Genomic DNA, 18,667 nt, shown 5'->3' with positions numbered 1-18,667 from the left:
AGTTTGAAGTTGCATGACATTTTTTGCGTGACCCTGTTGTGATTTGTGTCACCATGGAAATCCACGAGACCGATCCCAGTCCTCCGTCGAGGCTAGTGGGCTGTTTTCTAACATGGCTGACTTTCGTAGGCACTGCCATCTTGAATTCTTGATTCGGCTCCTGATTGGTTACCGGTCATTTGAGCGAGCATTACCACTGACATAAGACATTTGCCCATTTATAGGGGAACAAGGCATATATTTTCTAACATTTATAATTTGCAGACTGAGGTATGGAATCAGCTGTTAACATTAATTGAATATACATTTGCTGATACAAGTATAGAGTTAGGCTTACATTTGTTGGTTGGTTTCATGATCCATGTGCTGGATGGATTCTTTCTAAATTCTTCCACAAACAAGTTATAATCTGCTGGCAAGATGAATGTAACAGGAATAAAATCTGTAAAAAAATATTCACTTTTAGAAAACAGAGTAATACACTGAAGGTCTCCCACAGAGCTCAACATTGCAACTGCTGGGGTCACCAATGGGACTGAATTTTCTTCACTGGCAACTAACTTTCTGCGCTTTTCACTGAAATACTTTTGCTGGCAACTAAATCTGAAAACTCAGGGGCTAGCTGGCTCCAAGGTTTTTTCCTGAAAGTTGAGCCCTAGCCACAGAAATCAGACAACCAAATAGCAACCCAGCCAAAAACAGTATGAAACGCTAAATTATACATCGTCTAGAGTTTGAAGACTTAGGGAAACTGAGTCAAATGGAGAGAGGCATATTTTTTTTAAACTTTCACTTTACATGGGTAGCCATATGTTTGCTAACTAAATTGGTAAACAGAGCTACCTACTACATGGTAGAAAATACAAAATTGGCAAAAAGTGAGAAAAGAAAAACCTAGAGAAGCAAGTCCAACCAGTAGATGGATGTGAAATTGCAGAACTTTGTGCCACATGTGAAAATTATCTTCTTCAGTATTTGTCTGATGATGGTAGTGGTAAAGGAGTTAAAAAAGGAAGGTACCACTGAGCAATAGAGAAATAAAAGAAAGGCCTAGGGAGCAGATTGTACCCACTGTCAAGACAACAGACAAAAACTACCACACTCCAATGCTAGTTCCCGGTCATTCAAAGAAGCCACAAAGGACATTTCTTTCTTTGTCATAACTGAAAACCATTGTTGTTTATAAAAGAACAGGTACTATGCACACTCTGATTGGTCAATAGGTGTGCTTAAATTAGGGTATGTAAACAAGGTTGTGAAGTTTTAGATTCATGTTTATTTTTGAAAAATGTTTTATAAGAGCAATAGATGAGTACTTTTTCTGTGTTTACATAGCCTCATCTAAAGACAAGGGAGGTTGCGAGAATTCTTGAAATTTATACAAACCTTTGACTACATCTCAGGTTTGCATAACTGTCACATTCTCCAAACCCCCCTCATGTTTAGAAGAGGCCATGTAAGCGTGGAAAAAGGGCTCTGACTTTACTTACATAATCATAAAACACACGTGATATTTATTTACGGAAAGCGAAAAGTATAATTTCTTATAGGTCAAAAAACAGACCCAGATAACTAGACACACTGTCTTGCTTTTGTGTTTCAGCTTCATCTGACAAGTACACTTGACCATGAAATCATAACTGATGTAGATCACATTATTTCATTGAATTGGTATAACTTTGCTGTAGATTTTATATAACATTATCATAATTCTGTATTTACCAAGATGAAGGTATCTGCCAAGTTCATCTTTCTCAGCCACAGGATTTCCTTCTTTTTCTAATTCTTTACGATATCTCTTGATGTTTTTCATCATCATATCTTTTCTTGTCAGTTCATAGTGGTTAGGGAAATGGTTGATCACCCTGCAAAATACAGGAACTCAGTGGCTAAGTCATGGATGCAAAATTGGTATAAAAATCAATCTCAATTACATTTTATCATCATCATCATCATCATCATCATCATCATCATTACCAGCACCAGCACCAGCATAAGCATCAGCGCCAGCACCACCGCCACCGCCATTGCCATCACCATCAAAACTAAACTAAACTAAGACTAAACCCTTAGCAATAGACATAACTAATGAACTAAAACAGTAGGAATCCATATTTCGTACAATCGTAATAAGAATAACGACCAAAACTTTTTCATCAAAATTCAACAAATGGAAACAAAACTAAATGTTTGGCTGTCTCGGGACCTCACCCTTATGGGACAAACTTTATTGGTAAAAGCATCCGGGATTTCTCAAATAGTATACCCAGCCTCAGTGCTATGTGTTCCAGAGGAAGTTATTAAATGAGTACAAGAAAAGCTCTTCAGCTTTCTTTGGTGAAACAAAGAGGACAAAATAAAAACAACTGTACTGTATCAAAGACCGTGTGGAGGTCTAAACTTTCCAAATGTTAAAATTTAGAACAGGCAGTTCGATTAAGCTGGATAGGCAGGTTACTAGGTGAATCCAATGATGCTTTGAAAGCAATTCCCAGTGCTTACTTCAATAGATATGGAGGATCACCATTTATCTTGAAATGCAACTATAACACAAAAAATTAGACAACGATATTTCCCCCTTTAATTCAGAACTTCTAGATTACTTTAGTGAATTGCGAGACCAATATAGGGATTACTGCTTCAAAGGTGACTTTATTATATCGAACAACAAAGATGTCACTATTGAAGGAAAATCTTTGCATTGGAAAACCTGGAGCGGGCGTGGGGTATATTTTGTAAAAGATCTTCTTAAGAATGCTGGCAATTATCTATCTTATAAAGAATTCAAGACCAAATACAACATTGAAGTCAATTTCATTTATTATTGCCAAATTCTCTCTGCAATTCCTAAAAGTCTTAAATTAAAAGCTATGACTATTAAAAAACCTCTAGAAACAATCACAGAAGAAACTGATGTATACCAGCTCACTGAAGGAAAAACCATCCATTTGCCTAAAAGGCGGTGCAAGGATTATTACTCACTCTTCCAAGTGAAATGGGAAACACAACCAACATCAGTTCAATCATGGTCCAAACATTACCCCACCCCCCCCCCCCTTCACCAACAAATGGAATAACTTATTTAAGAACATCTCAAAAATGTCGGCAGACAATAAATTAAGACAATTCTCTTTCAAACTACTTCAAAGGATACTAGTAACCAAAAAGGAACTTAAAAGATACAAAATTAAACCAGATGATGAATGTTTTTTTTGCAAAAGTCCAGATTCCCTTGAACACACATTCCTGGCTTGCTCTATCACTGAGGACTTTTACTATAAAATGATGATATGGTTCAACAATGAACAGAAATCACAATTTAATATGACTAAGCAGCAGATCCTTTTCAATGATTTTACACTACCCATAGGATCACAGCATCTAATGAGGTGGAAATTCCAAATTTTCATAACACCAATGAAAAAGTATATCTATGACTGTAAAATGATGGAAAAATTCCCACTTGGTGATCAATTCAAACAAAAACTAAATAATCAATGGAAAATCAAAAATAGCGGAAATTGAATAGCTAGATCCTGATGAAGTAATATAGAAATCTATGGTAAATTTCGCTAAGTGAATATTGTAATTATTTATAATTATACTGTACTCCAAGACCATAGCATGCCTCAACAAGTGTAACTTTCTATTGTTTTTAGTAATAATTATTGTCTTGTAATTAGTGTACTTGTATAGTGTCTATAGTGTCTGTCATATTGTATGCCAATGTAAGTTTAATTGTAATTGTTGTAATTGTTTGAGCAAATAAAAAAAATCACCATCACCAACACCATCACAATCGCCATCGCCATCATCACCACCATCATCACCATTATTATCATCATTATTATTACTATTGTTATGATTACTTATGTAAATGAGCATCTCAGCAAATGGTGCTGGTGGTCTTTTAACTCTTTACTTGAGACACCTCCTGTGTCTTTAGAAATCAAGTACTTTTCAGAGAATCTTTGCCATTCCAAGAAGAGCTGTTTTCTGAACTAGTTCCACAGAAAGTTTCACTACAATCTTGTCCAATTTCTTAATTCTTTTGGAACTGTCCTCAGTGCACAAGTGACCAATCCCAACAGGTATTATTTCAGATTTTACTTTCCAGATCTTCTTCAGCTCCCTAGCAAGCTTTTGATACTTCTCTATAGACCTTCCGTCTTTCATTCAGTTTCACCCTGCAGTCTCGTGAAATTCCTATGTCTGGATATTATCTGACAGTGTTGCTTTTCTTTATCTAACACTCTTAGATCAGGCCTTCTATGTTCTATCACATGGTTAGTCTGAATACTCTAGTTCCACAAGATCCTGACCCCATCTGATTTACTGACTCTCTCAGGCTCATCCAATGAACAGCCCTTCCCACACTGTCACGCCTCGCTTTATAATCTTGCGGTGCTAGTTTATTGCATTCACACGAGATGTGTAGTCTCCATACAAGCCAAGTGACCCATCAGGCTGGAGCTTATCCCGGCTTCTGTAGCATGAAGCGACTAGGAGCATTTCTACTCCTCCCTGGATGGGATGCTAGTCCATCGCAAGGTTACCTCCAGCATTAAGTTCGCTGGTACCCTTTATACACCTGGGTGGAGAATGGCACTGTGAGAGTAAAGTGTCTTGCCCAAGAACACAACACGATGTCCCCAGCCAAGTGCACTAACCATGGGGCCACCGCACCTCCCACCTATTATTATTATTATCATTATTGTTATTATTATTAGTATTATTATTACTATTATTATTATCATTATTATTGTTATTTGAAGACATGATTGATCATCACAGTTATGCACACAACTTAGGTAGTTGTGAAATTAAAGCCTGAATTTTTTTCAGGCTTTAATTTCACAACTACTTAAGTTGTTTGCATAACTGCAATGATCAATCATGTCTTCATATCTTTCTCCACAGTTCAAATATATGATCTTTCATATATTCATGTGTATTTGTCATCACCTACAGGTATATTATGAACTCACGATGTGACCAGCTCCCAGATGGCTTGGTAGCTCAGTTTGTAGAGCCACACAGGTCATGGGTTCAAATCCTGTTCAGGCCTGAATTCTTTTTCAGACTTTAATTTCACAACTACTTAAGTTGTGTGCATAACTGCGATGATCAATCATGTCTTCATATCTTTCTCCACAGTTCAAATATATGATCTTTCACATATTCATTTGTACTATTATTATTATCATCATTATTATTAAATTATGTCACTTACAACACAGATTTTCTTTTACTAGTTGAAGGACTTAATTCGCTATTTTTTAACACTGAATTAGTACCACTGACAATAAAGCTGTGTCAGAGCAATGAAAAGCATGACCTTTTAGTAATTAATGTTTTCATAATGAAGGTTAGATATCATTTCTATGGAAAGGGGGTTGGAATTCAAAATGAGTGAAAACAATAGGTAAGCATAATAATATTGTGTAATACTTAAGAATTTTTTAATTTTATTGATCATGGAAGAGTTATTATCTCGGATGGAATGCCACACTTCAAGGAAGAGTCCACTACTTCATTCAGTCAACTACTTCAACACATTCAAGATCAATTTGTAAGTTATTTTACGTTTTTTTGTTAACTGAAGAAGGTTGTGACAGCAGCAACCAGAACATCCTTTTATAGATTTTATGCCAGTAACAACATATTTTTAAATATAGTTAAATGGAATTTAACATAGTTAACGACTAGGTGCTAGTCTGATCAGTCGCGTTTTTGTAGGCAGTTGTTAGTGTCTTCGCCGTCTGCTAGCATTTGTTTAGGGTTTGGTGTGTTCTGTAGTGTTTGATATAGTTTAATGAATTTTACATAGTTTACAACCAGGAGCTAGTCTGGTCATTAGTGTTCTTTTGTAGGTGTTTGTTAATGTCTTGGCCATCTGTTAGCGTTTGTTAAGCATTTGGTGCATTCTGTAGCATTTGCAGCAGTCATATGGCTGTGGGAGCTCTGGGGCTGACATTGTCCACCAGTATTCTTGGTTAGTATGTGCATTGTCATCCCACGTACTTGCAGTGTGTTCGTTGTTGTTACCTCTGTTGTCTCCCGTGCTGATGGTGGTTTCAACGGCTCCCTCTGGCCCTCTGGCGCCTTTAGCTGTCGATTCAATCACGGAGGCTGTTGTTCACGTACTTGGAAGCACCCTTCCTACCATTATCTCTTCAATTCAAGGGAACGCCCCCTCACCATTAAATTTCTCTGTCCCTGGTACTTCTGTTGGCGTTGCTCCATCTAGCTCCTCCGGATCAACTGCTGTTTCTTATGATGTCAACGTTTTGTCTGTGGCTTCTGGGGCGTTGTCAGGTACGTTTACTTTGCATGCTTTTGTTCCTACTTTTTCTCCCATGTTGACCATCACTGACTCGAGCTCGGCCCACTTCGTGGCCCCTATCACCACTCCCTTCACCAGTACCAGTGTAGCCAGTAGCCTGCCAAGCTTTGGTAATTCTGCATCAGTGCCCAAGTCTGAGAAGGCTTTTATTGTCGGTTCGGGCCATGCACCAATCCCAGCTAAATTGGCTGAGAAGATTCATAGAGGGCCAGTTTGGGGAGTTGGTGGATCTGCTTACGATAAATCTTCATGCTGGAGGGTAAACTCCTCGTGTCACACGCCAAACGCAGGCAAGTTGAAATTAAAGATATTCTTCCCTGGACCGAGGCCTTCCCAATTTTCCAGCTGGTCCTGTGTGCCTCCTATCCCCTGCGTTGGTTAGAACTGACGAAGTATAAGCTCCACATTATTCAAACAGCCCATCAATATCCAGGTCTGGCTTGGCTTGAATACAATCTGGCCTTCAGAAGGGATGCCGCTGCCTTGGGCCTTAATGATTGGTCCAAAATGAATTTGGATCAGTATAATTTTCATCTGCGTTTACCAACATTGTCCTTACTGCAACCAAAGCCGTCCTCTCTTTCTGGGTTTCCTCAGTCTTCCTCAGGCAACCTGGACTCCCGCCTAGCTATGTACACCATTCTGCCATTCCTGGAATAAAGGGCAATGCCGGTGGCCGTTTGGGAGGTGTAGGTTCCGCCACAAATGCAGCAACTGCGAGGGAGAGCGTACCAAGGCTAACTGCCCCTTTCCCTGCTCAGCTAGACTTCGTTCCCGCTTCCCCTCCCCTGGGGGGAGAAGGGGACAGTACTGACAAATGAGGTATGCCCAGTGTTGTGTCTGTACATAGGTTAAATAAATTGATTGCGTTGCCTAGCCAGCAGAATGGACTGCCTCAGCTGGCAAAATTGTTCTGTCCCGTTCCAGTTTCAGTTCCAGTTTCAGGTCAGCTTCAGGTCCAGTTAAGCCCAGCATTACAGTTGTCTCTTTTCCCCTGTTATCTCCAGTTTCTAAGGTCTCACCATTACAGCTGGATCAATTTCAAGCAGAGTTGCACCATCATCCTGACAAATCAGCTGTAGTTTATGTGATTTCTGGCATACAGGATGGATTTCGGATAGGATTCAACCCCTCCGTGACCCATCAGTGATTGACTCCTACTTGCAAAATGAAGTCTCTTCCAGTAGGGAGGCAGCTCCTTTTCCAGTGCCGCCGCTTCCGTCTTTGCACATAAGTCATTTCGGGGTGATCCCCAAAAATAATCAGCCTGGGAAGTGGCGTCTCATTTTGGACCTCTCATCACCAGAGGGGTAAAACATAAATGACGGCATCCCCAGGCCCCTGTTTACAGTTCAGTCTGTTTAAGTTGATGCTTTCATTGATGGCATAATGACTCTGGGTTGAGGAACGTTAATGGCCAAGTTCAATGTGGCAAGTGCATATCGGAATGTGACAATCCACCCAGATGAGCGCCTCCTTCTTGGCATGAAGTGGCGTGGGCAATATTTTGTGGATTTGGTGCTCCCATTTGGGCTGTGTTCAGCACCATTCATCTTTACTGCCATTGCAGACCTGGTTGAATGGATTCTGGTTCAAAATTATGATGTCACATACCTCCGTCATTACTTGGACGATTTCCTCACCTTGGGCCCACCGGCTTCCCCTGTCTGCCACAACAACCTTCAAACCTGTGTTTAACTGTGTAAAAGAACTTGGCCTGCCCCTTCATCCGGATAAGCTGGAGGGACCTGCGACTTGTCTTACAATCCTTGGGATTGAACTTGACTTTGAAAAACTTCAGGCTCGTCTCCTGGCTGACAAGAGAGATAGGATTATTACACTGTTAGATGAGTGGTCTGCAGCAAGTTTTTGTAAATGTCACGAGCTGGAATCCCTGATCGGCCACCTCCATCACACCTGCAAGGTCGCCCCACAGGGTAGGACATTCCTTTGCTGGATGATCAACTTGCTTTGTGTCTTTCGCCATGATGATCATCCCAATAGGCTTAACCAAGAATTTCGGCAGGATTTAACCTGGTGGCGGGAGCTGTTCCAAACTTGGGATGGCCTCAGTTTTTTCTGTATGCCCACATGGGCCCCTCTCCCGGACTTCCAGGTTTCGTCGGAGGCAGCTGGCTCTTTGGGCTATGGAGCTATTTTTAAATCCCACTGGTTTTCCAGTGCCTGGTCAGTTGCACAAAGTTCGTTATCTATAGCTTATAAGGAACTCTTCCCAATTGTGGTAGCAGCCTATCTGTGGGGCCCTCAGTGGGTGTCTCAGCGAGTTGAGTTCTTATGTGACAGTGAGTCCATGATGGCTGTACTTTAAGTCTGGCACCTCGCAGGACAAAAGCCTAATGGTGTTGCTACATTATTTGACTATGCTGGCCATCCGTCATTCATTTTTGTTTACAGCTTCATCAGTTCTAGGTAAAGCTAATCCAATTGCTGATGTACTCTCTTGATTCCAATTTTGGCGGTTCAGACACCTGGAGCCACATGCCCACCTGACCCTGTCCCAGATTCCTACCTCCTTTCTGGCAGTGCTTGAGATGCCTTGACTCAGAAGTGTCAGTTCCTACTTACCCAAGGTCTTGCAACTTCCACCTGATGAGTGTACCAATCTGCCCAATGTCAATTTATAGACTTTTGCCACCAGGACGGTCGTGCAAACCAGGATGGCTCCATTCCCTCAGCCAATGAGGAGACTCTCATGCGCTTTGCTTCTTTATTGGCAGACAATCTGAACCATTTCTCCATCAAGGTCTATCTTTCAGCAGTATGCTCCCTTTACATTGAACATGGCCTTCAGATCCTTTAGTCAACTGTCTTTGTTTGCAGCGTTTACGAAGGGGCATTACGCGGGTCCAGGGTCCAGCATCACCCAGGCACCTATCTATCACAGTAGATCATCTGAAGGTCATTCAGTGCTCTTTGGACCTGTCTACTAGAGACCATGTGATGTATATTGTTTCACTCTTCAATCCTTTATAATCCGAAGCATCCATCCAGATTGTGCTACATTTATTGCCTTTAATGACAGGATTCATTATCACCCTTAACATTGAGGTGAACATTTGATCGCAAATTGTTAGTTTTTCACAATTATTTGAGAAGCTTAAAAATGCCTGGTATCATGTAACTTCAGCCATGGTGACTGCGAGGAACCTTGGTGGGAGGTGTAGACCATAGACGCTCTTCAAAAGAATATTAACAGAGAAAATCTGTCTAGGATCTGCGGAGAATTAGTTAAGTTGTACTTGGATACAAGAAGAAATACTCCAATTTGCTGCAGTAAGTGAGAGTGAGTTGAATTTCCTTCCCATTGCTAGCCTTTAGAAAAGGGTATCACATTGCTTGTGGATTCATCCAATTTGAGGTTAACCGACTTTGGTGGGATTTCTTGAAATTTATTTTGATGAAGAGTACATTCTCTACTGCATTTTACTCCTGGTGAAGAAAACATTTTATTGCCAAAAAGAGCAAACTGAAAATGTTTTAGTATCCGCACTTGACCGGTTGTCAATAAAAACTCTGTATGGATTCCATAGCACGGTATGAAATTGTCAAGAAAAAAATCATGATAAAAATAATAATTGTTACTCTTATTCTACATCGTGACCAAGACAGTATGCTAAGCATATAGTAAGTACTGTTATAACATTCTGTATGTATGCTTCTGAAAGCAAATAAAAAGCAAATTTGCTGCATGGAATTGTTTCAAGTCTCTGCATGACGTGTGCGGTGGCAGGAACTTATAGCTGACATTTGTCACCTCATGACGCAAAGTCAGAATTTCAAAATACAGTAGTTCTGAGCCAAATTGCGACTAAAGCAAACATCTATCAGTTTTTACCACTAAATTGTACTCTAGACCACAAAATGACCCAAATCCTTCTGATTTTTAAAACGCTTTTCTTCAGCAACAAAATCAAAACAAACGCTCACAGAGCATTCTGCCCGACAGAGTCTTTAAGCAGCTTTGAAATTAAAGCCTGAAAAACTTCAGGCTGGCTTGAACGGGATTCAAACCCATGACCTGTGTGATGCTGGTAAAGTGATCTAGCAATTGAACTATCAAGCTAGCTGGGAGCTGGTTGTGTTGTGAGTTCATAATATACCCGTAGATGGTGAAGATACAAGTGAAATTATATATGAAACATTATAATTATGTGTGAACTGCGGAGAAAGAGATGAAGACATGATTGATCATGACAGTTATACACACAACTCAAGAACAGATTTCTCTAATGGTCACCTATACCTATGCAGGATAGAAAAATTAGATTTTCTGAAACTTTGTTAGGAAGAAGGTTTTTACTAATTTATTTCTATCAAAACTGTACCTTTGAGGTTGTTTGGATTTTTGTTTTTCTTGTGGAGACAGCCTTACATATTTTGCCCTGAAAAGAGCAAAACTTGACCCCAAAATTACACTTTTTGTGAGCGCTAGCTAGCTAAAATAATAAGTGTAACTGGAAAAGCTAACCCATAGTACTAAAATATCATCTTTTAGCAGTTATTCAACGTTGTCAGATCAGCATAAAATTTAAACCTGAATTTTAAGCAAATTTTTAAAACTATACGCTCTAATGATGCTGCGCCACATCAAAATTTAGGTCAATTTCGTGGACCAGAAAGTTAATCTGGTACATGGATTTACCTGCCCAAACTATTTTTCTAGTTAAAAGTATCCCTTAAAATACGTTTTTATCGCAAATCTAGCTTGGGTAAATAAAACCAAAAATTGAGAGCATCTCGAAGACTAGGCACTTGAGCTAATCACCTGACATTTTGACCTTTCATGCCGGGATCACTATCTCCAAAATTGATCCAGAAATGTTTGCCCGGGGGTCTTATCTTCACAAAATAGTCTTTAGGTCTCTAAGATCAGTTAGTGTAAATGAAAATACGTATCAGGCTGCAAATGAGCATTTTAAGCAGATGTTCATTTTGAATAAGAAATCGTACATTTAGCAGTTGGCAACTACAGACAACACACGCAATGAAATATCAGATAATAAATCAGCATCGAGAGTAATCTTTGAGAAAACTAGTGGAGTACATAGAAGACGAAATACTTGGAGTGATTTACCTTAATTTAACCTATCTCAATAAAAAAATGGGCTGAAATGGAAACATCGCTTGCAATGTTTATATGTTGCATGTATGAGGCATTTTCAACTGACGCCAGGTCACATAATAACCAGTTGAGTGGCTGTGTGACCAACAAACAAAGAAATGGTAACGCGGGCGCGAGATTGTTGACACACCACTAAAAAGATAGTTTCTTCTGGCCAGCAGAAGAAGACCTCCAAGAGTGAGAAGAAGTCATCAAATGGCGTATTACAGCCAGGTATATACAAGGTGCATGAAGTACAAGATCACGGACACAATAAATACAGACCATCAGTCGTGTTGAAACTGAAAGATAAAAACGGGGCAATAATGTTCATGTGGACGCGGTCTTCGCTAACATACACATTGCAAAACAGACAGCGCACGAATTATATATATAACACTGGAATGAGAAAATCAGAAAATAGTAACATGTATTATGATTTCAAACTGTGCTAAACACCGTTCCAGTGTAAAATCTGTAATTAAATATTAAGTGATACAACGAAAATGGTAGAGGGAACAAATTCTAACAATTTATGCTACCGCTGTTTTGAAGAGCTTGAAGACGAAATGTCGACCCGGTTAGAAGGGCTTGAAGAAGAACAAGAAAAAATGTACAACCGGTTGGAAGAGCTTGAACAAGAAACATACACGCATTTGGAAAAGCTGGAAGATTCAAACAGACTTTTAAGAAGTTTTGCCGCCTTTGGGGCAGGCTTTTGGCAGCGAGGATAACAATCGCTGTGGTATGTTTCGCTTTCGGACTTGACAAAGAAAAAAAAGTAATTGAAGGTTTGCTGGTCATTGGTAAAATGGGCTGTGGTAGACGTGGATTCCTCAACGCCACATGAAAAACAAAAGAGCGAGACGGGCGAGGAAAGAAGAGCCTTACTGGGGCTTAGTAGAAATTTCAATACAGAAAGAGACCCACTGTCAACAGACGGTATCTTTGTTGGAAATGTCATTGGTTGAAATAATGCAAAGTTTAGACCCACAAGAAACATCCAAGACCCTTTTAAAATAAGCAGCCAATGTTCTTCTGTCAAAATGAGTATGAAATGTTCGTGTTCACTATCAAAAGAGCACTTTATTTTTTTTGAAATGTCATTTTAAGGTGCACATACATTTTTTGAAGCAAAAAAATAAGAGGCCGAGTGATTTCATGGCAACCAAAATTGAAACAAAAGCCCGTCCAAGACTAATCAATCTCTTCCATGGCAGCAACTACCTTGCGTGTAATATCATGCATGCGTCTCTGCCATTCAGGTGTAAAATATTCATGCACGAGAAAAGCAACCAAGTGGAAACTGGCAATCATGTTTATGTAAATAAAACTTGTGTATTTAAATGACGGTAAAATAGAAACAGCAAAACTGGTGGCCACCAGAACCTCTAAGGAGGGATTTTGAATTTGGAATTTGGAGTGCAACCCATCCATCCCTCCTGAGAGGTTTTGAATTTTTTCCCACCTCCACACCGCTCCTAGAGCGCTAACAGACTCACCACGTGAGCCAAGGATCTGATTATTTGCCCTCCAGCTCGAGGCTGAACTGGTACTTCCGCCGTGTTTCCACGACCATAGCTCTACCCAACAGCCCAACACCATCTTAGGGCAACTACTTACTTACTTACTTATCCCATGGCATGGCGGTGGGGGTTTTCACCATGCCATGGGAGGTGACTAACTGAAATTTGTTGTATGTCTGGATCCCTTCTTATTACTTTTAGAACAGAGTTAGGTTTATTCGTTTCTACTGCAATTTTTGACTCATTTTTATAATTTTTAAAACTTTCTGTTAGCTCTTTTGCAAGGCTCTCAACAGTATAACGCCCCCGAGGCAAAGAGGCAAGCACCTTACCAGAATTTTTGAAAGATATTTGCCCCACTCTTTCAAGATTATGCCAGCTATTGTACAAAGAGAGGAGTCTGAGAGAAATGTACCTTCAGGAGTGGCTCCTCAAAGTATACGGCTTCTCCATTATTTTGCGTGACAATTGTAAGCACCACCATTATATTGTACAAATATAACATATTCAAAATGGATAGTGCTGCGTTCAAAAACTTCCAAAAATGGGCGCAAAGGCCTGATACAAAGGCCAAAGAAGCCACGTCCCAGACGGCACAAGTCAACATCGATGAACAACGCAAAACAATGGCAGAAATGGCAGAAGGGCCAGGCTCTCTTCAAAGCGTGTTTGGTTCAGACAGGCACTACTGGAGTCAAAAAATGAACTCTGCTCTTGGTTTGACATAAGTGGAAGGCTTCCCTTAACAATTGTTGCCAATGAAAACCAATAAAGTGCTGGCCATCCCAGCTGTAAATTTTGCAGAAACACCTGCAAGCCTGAAACAAGTTTTCATCCAACCCATTAACATATATGTGACACAAGAAACCTTCTAAGGCTAAGGCTAAGGCACAACATGGCAGCCAAATCAAAGCGGTGGCTGAGCGGCCCTCAAATGCAATATTGGCCACAGCAGCTCAACTTCGCCGTGTTTTGTGTGACACAGGGCTGTGGAATTTCACGAGAAATCTTTGACAGCGGTCTGGCAATGCCGCTGCAAATAAGAGCTTTTTCTAAATTCCATGTGTATTTTACAGTCCGGCGCGTTTTGTACAAGCTTGGTGGTATACAGAGCACAAGCGCTTTGCCAGGTGACCCAACATTACACAAATCCGATAACCATTATGACGTGGCTTCATACAAAAGGATCTGCGATGAGTTCGGCATAGATTCATCAAGCGATTTTCGGTTCACACACAGGGCCAACCATGGGCTTGGAAGCATATATTTTTATGTGTCAGGCCGCCCAATGAAAACAGATAATGCTTATCCAGGCTACAATAAATTCAGTGATGAAGGTGGGAAAGCCATCAAAGGAAATCTGATTTATTACATTGAGCTGGAAGATGTGCCCCAGTACGACTGGTTCGCACTAAACACAGTACCAGGGCTGACGCAGGCAGGTCTGACTTGAATAAACCAGTCAATTGAAGCCTTCGTGTACTGCATCTTGGGCGCACAAGTGAATGTTCGCAGCAGTATTCTTGGCCAAGGTGGCCAGGCAAAAGAAGCCCAGAGCGAGTTTCTGGTGCTGATGGAAGACATGATCAGAAAGCCCGACCTGGCCCAGAGCGTGCAAAGGTACCAGCTGGTGGTAGATCAAGCTAAGGAAAGGCTCAACCTGGCGGTCTGCCCGGGCACGTGGCTCATGCCTGCGAGAATGATCATCAACACCGAAAGCACGGTGGGTTACAACAATAAGCTGAAACAGGCTGTTGCTGGAATGAAGCTGGGTATAAACAACGAGGTAAACCCAGGCACAAAAAAAGCCGCACTCAAACTCATGGCAGGCGGCCCATCAAAAATCAACCTGCCCAACCACAACCCATCTAACCTGATTCACAAAGCAGCCATGGCTGCCCAAACAGGTAAGCCATTGCCAGACAAACAGCAGACAAAAAAAGAAGAGCCCACGGTCAGTCAAGCCAATGCAAAGAGTCAACATGAAATCAATAAAACAGCCGTTATAATAGGGGTCGTAGGGATCGTGGGGTTAATCTTGATTGCCACATGTTAACCCTGCTTTTTGATATATTTTTCAAACACAAAGACCACCGTGGCAAGGATCAGCAGCCAGTATGCTCGGTGAGGTAGCTGACCATCTGCCCCATGGTTTTGAAAAGAAAGCTTGTGACCTGGCTGATCAGCCCGGGGAACATAGACCCAAGTTTTGAGGTTATTCCTTTGAGGCTGGCCCCCAAAGCTTTGCCGGTGGCTTTCAAAGCATTGGTAACTGAACTGACAACAGCCCCAATCGTGACACTGGCATGAGGACAGATGTAACCGTTACCCCATATTTTTTTAAAATTTCTCTGATTCTTTCGCCCAGAGGCCATGCTCTTTCTCATTCTTCAATGTGAGTTTGCAAGCGCATCTGATCGTCGTTTATTTCTGCAAATCGGGCCTCTGCGGCTTCTCTGGCAAAGGGCATGGTGTTTTCATCTTGGATGACCGCCAGTTCTTCTTCTTTTTGGCACTGCAGCTTGATTTCTTGCTCTTTCAAATCATCCAAAGGCTTGGTGCTGTTAAACCTTTCTTTCAAGACATTTCTGTCTTTTTTTTCCACCCCGAGGCTTGTTTTGAGTCTGTCAACCAAGGCTGCTGCCTAACAGGCACCCGGTCACCTGAGGCGCCTAAGTTACGAGTGCAGGTGAATTAAGTTTTGTCCAAGGAGGCCAAGTGGGCGCCTAAACATGGAGTTTTCATACCCATCTAATCTGTCCGATGACTTCAATGTTCTCATGAAATCGGTCAAAACATCATTCACACAATAAATTGAACGGAAAACAACAGCTACTCTGGGTCTGTTTTGCTTTTAACTTGAGAAATATGGGCCAAAACATGGCAACAAAGTCTCTCTCCGCTCACAAAACAGCCGAAAACAGCCATATTTGAAAATCGCCCTAATATATAGATTTAGGCCAGCCTAAAAGTGTAGCTCCTGGGCCGGGTTGTTCAAAGCCCCATTAAGCTAACCCAGAAAAGAGGGGGGGCAAGGGTATTTTCGTGATGCCATGATCCGGTTTTTTTGTGCTCTGTGAATCGTGATTGAAATGTATTCCGTGAGGTGTGAAATGCAAAACTCCTTGGCTGTGAATCGTGAATAGATAAGAAATAAATTGTGAATGTCTTAAGTTGAGTTCGTAGCTGAATTTCACTGCATTGTGATCACATTTTTTCCGTGACTTTAGTGAGTTTAACGCTTGAGTAGAGCCGACTGAGAGTAGCGACAAATGAAACACATTGACAGGTTTAAATAAACCCGTTGATTTTCTGATCACCGTATTAACCAATGAACCCGTCTCAATAGGATTTTTGACTGATGAGCCATTGATGAACGACATGTGCGGACTCGGTGTAACTCAGACTGGTAAAGATCATGGCTGCTGAATCTGACAAAGTCCTCGCGGTTGTTGAATCAGTTATATTTTACCATGCTGAGTCAGAATCAGGCACTTCCAAATTTGCTGGATCCAAGGAGTGTGTCAGAATTGGCATAAGAGATTCGCACAAAATTTTAAATGCCTTCTTAAGATATGTGACTAGTTTTTGCAGAATCAAAGAAGAGTGCATAAAACGTGGCCTCGGTGAAAGCTTGGATGTCAGGATCTGCAGACTGGTGAAGGATGGCATAAGTCGACCAAAAGCGTTCTCCACTGACACGCAAGATCAATGGGACCTCAAACTTCCAATCCTAACCTTAACCCCTAAGTCTGTACAAATGATCTACAATCAACTTAATCGGCTGGATAATAAATTGAAGTCTACCAACAAAGACATCCACGTTGATCTTCATGCTTGTCTGACAACCCAAGTGGAAAATCTGCACGCTGTTGGTCATTTCAAGGATCAATGCCCCACATCTCTTAACTACTCCCGTAATCTGGGAAACACTGTTAAGGAAAGCATCAAAAGGATAACAAGCTGGGCAGCCTATTATTTCACTCACCCAACATTGTACTATCCAATTCCAGACAGTTCAATTCTACAGAAAGACATTTCCAAACTTTCGCATCTTGGCGAAAGTTCAGCATGGCAAGTGCGTTCGACAGAGAACTTTGAGGCAAGAAACAATGAAGTTCAAGGCTGGCACTTCGCCTTTGAATATGTATCGTCCACCAGATTCTGCTTACCCAAAGGACAAGATCTACCTTGAACCTCCTGCACAGTATCAGCCAGCTGTTCCACCAATCGTTGACGAACAAGAAGAGCAAGAGCAAGAAATCACCTTCGCTCATCCTGAAGTGTCTGAAGCCCCCAAAGTCCCAGAAGATGATGTGCAGTATGACACAGACAGTGGGCCTGACGATACCGTGGAAAGTGACTACGACGACAATACTCTGACCTTCTTAAGAGCAGTCACAACTCGCAGTGCAAGAGCTGTCCAAGTCCGATATTTCTCTTAAGAGGTCTCTAAGTAAAACCAACAAATTAAGATTTCAAGTATCACCTTTCCAACAGCTGTAAATTATTGGAAAAGTTAAAGAATGCACTTTTTTGTACAAATTTTGATTACAGTTTCATGCACATGTTCGAGAATCGTGAAAAGTGAATTTTTTGTTTCGTGATTCATGAAAGCGAAAATTTAAAATCTTCGTGACAAGACCTCCCCTTGCCTCCCCTCAGAAAAAGGTAGAATTTTGACATGAGTTTTGTAACTTTGCGGTGAGGTTTACTGTTTATTGTTTGGCTTTCTGTTTTGAGTTTTAATAATCACCATATACACAAAACAAAACAGCAAAAAACATTTGTATGTAAGAAAAAGTTATAATTTGGTTAATGTTTAATCCTGGGTTAGCGTTAACCGGCTTCCGAACAATCCTGCCCTGTTTCCAACAAGTTAACCTAATACGAGCCTGCGATCTAATCGATAACCAGCACTTGGTCAGCGGTCAACTTTAAAAAACACGTGACCTCGAGAAGCTGTAAAATTGAGCCCGTGATATGGTCACATGATACTGGTCAGCAGATATCTTGTTTTGACAGGTGTCACTTGGTCATAACATGGATGTCCAAGATCAAGGAAGTACATGGTAAACCAAGGCTGCATGTCTCTGTCAACCTATTATTTGGAGTATGGCCGCCATGTTGGGCAACTCCGCCGTCTTTGTCATCGTCATTGTGCGTACGCGCCCACGAGCAATACCGCTGGCCATGATAACCATGGGAAAATCAACTCATGGGTTTCCTTTTCTTTCCTATATGAGTACGGGGCTCCGCTTGGCGGCCCTTTGGGCCGCTGGAGCTCCACATTAATGCATTGCAAGCTCAGTATTGTATAAATGTATGTCATGTATGCCAACGGATTGTGTTTCTGTTGATGCCCTACTGATTCCAGTTGCAAAATAACTACTTTGATAACAAATATTTTTGGAAATGGAGTGATCATGCTGCTGACATTATATTTACAATTGAATAAAGATAACTGTCTCTAAATTCTGGGCTTTTTTTGTCCAATACTTTGGAAAACTTCACCTAGCTGTACTGAATGAATTTCTGTAGTTTCTGAAAGGATATTTACAACTTAACAATCGAAATATTCAAGTAGCTAGCCAGCAAAAAGAAAACATCATCAAATTCTTTTTGCATACTAGGGTTTCGTATTTTAAATTATCAAAGGACTTGCCATGACTC

The 18,667-nt window shown here is 40.9% G+C and overlaps 2 protein-coding genes and 1 pseudogene across 6 annotated transcripts in view; 2 read left to right on the top strand and 1 right to left on the bottom strand.

The window, feature by feature from the left end:
- LOC110054105 (polyglutamylase complex subunit TTLL1-like) overlaps nucleotides 1-18,667 on the bottom strand; it is a 101,000-nt gene that overhangs the window by 74,233 nt on the left and 8,100 nt on the right. For all 5 annotated transcript variants that reach the window (XM_089284978.1, XM_089284977.1, XM_089284980.1 and 2 more), the window contains 2 exons: nucleotides 1,723-1,865; nucleotides 338-442 (listed from right to left, as the gene is read on the bottom strand). In XM_089284978.1, the coding sequence (XP_089141104.1) occupies nucleotides 338-442; nucleotides 1,723-1,865 (248 nt within the window). The remainder of the gene's footprint in view (nucleotides 1-337; nucleotides 443-1,722; nucleotides 1,866-18,667) is intronic.
- Nucleotides 5,504-7,160, top strand: LOC149115516 (uncharacterized; annotated as a pseudogene).
- On the top strand, nucleotides 17,140-17,465 carry LOC149115515 (uncharacterized). The gene has a single exon (XM_089284987.1). It carries the CDS (start codon nucleotides 17,140-17,142, stop codon nucleotides 17,437-17,439), a length of 300 nt encoding a protein of 99 aa, XP_089141113.1. The 3' UTR covers nucleotides 17,440-17,465.

Source organism: Orbicella faveolata, unplaced genomic scaffold, assembly GCF_042242905.1.
Source record: "Orbicella faveolata isolate gen_17 unplaced genomic scaffold, um_ofav_v1 contig_13, whole genome shotgun sequence".
NCBI classification, from domain to species: Eukaryota; Metazoa; Cnidaria; class Anthozoa; order Scleractinia; family Merulinidae; genus Orbicella; species Orbicella faveolata.
The sequence above is the reverse complement of the archived record's forward strand: the minus strand, read 5'-3'. Positions and strand labels throughout refer to the sequence as shown.

Coding starts and splice junctions, on each gene's coding strand:
- LOC149115515 (XM_089284987.1), top strand. CDS start 17,140: ATGTATCGTCCACCAGATTCTGCTTACCCAAAGGACAAGATCTACCTT.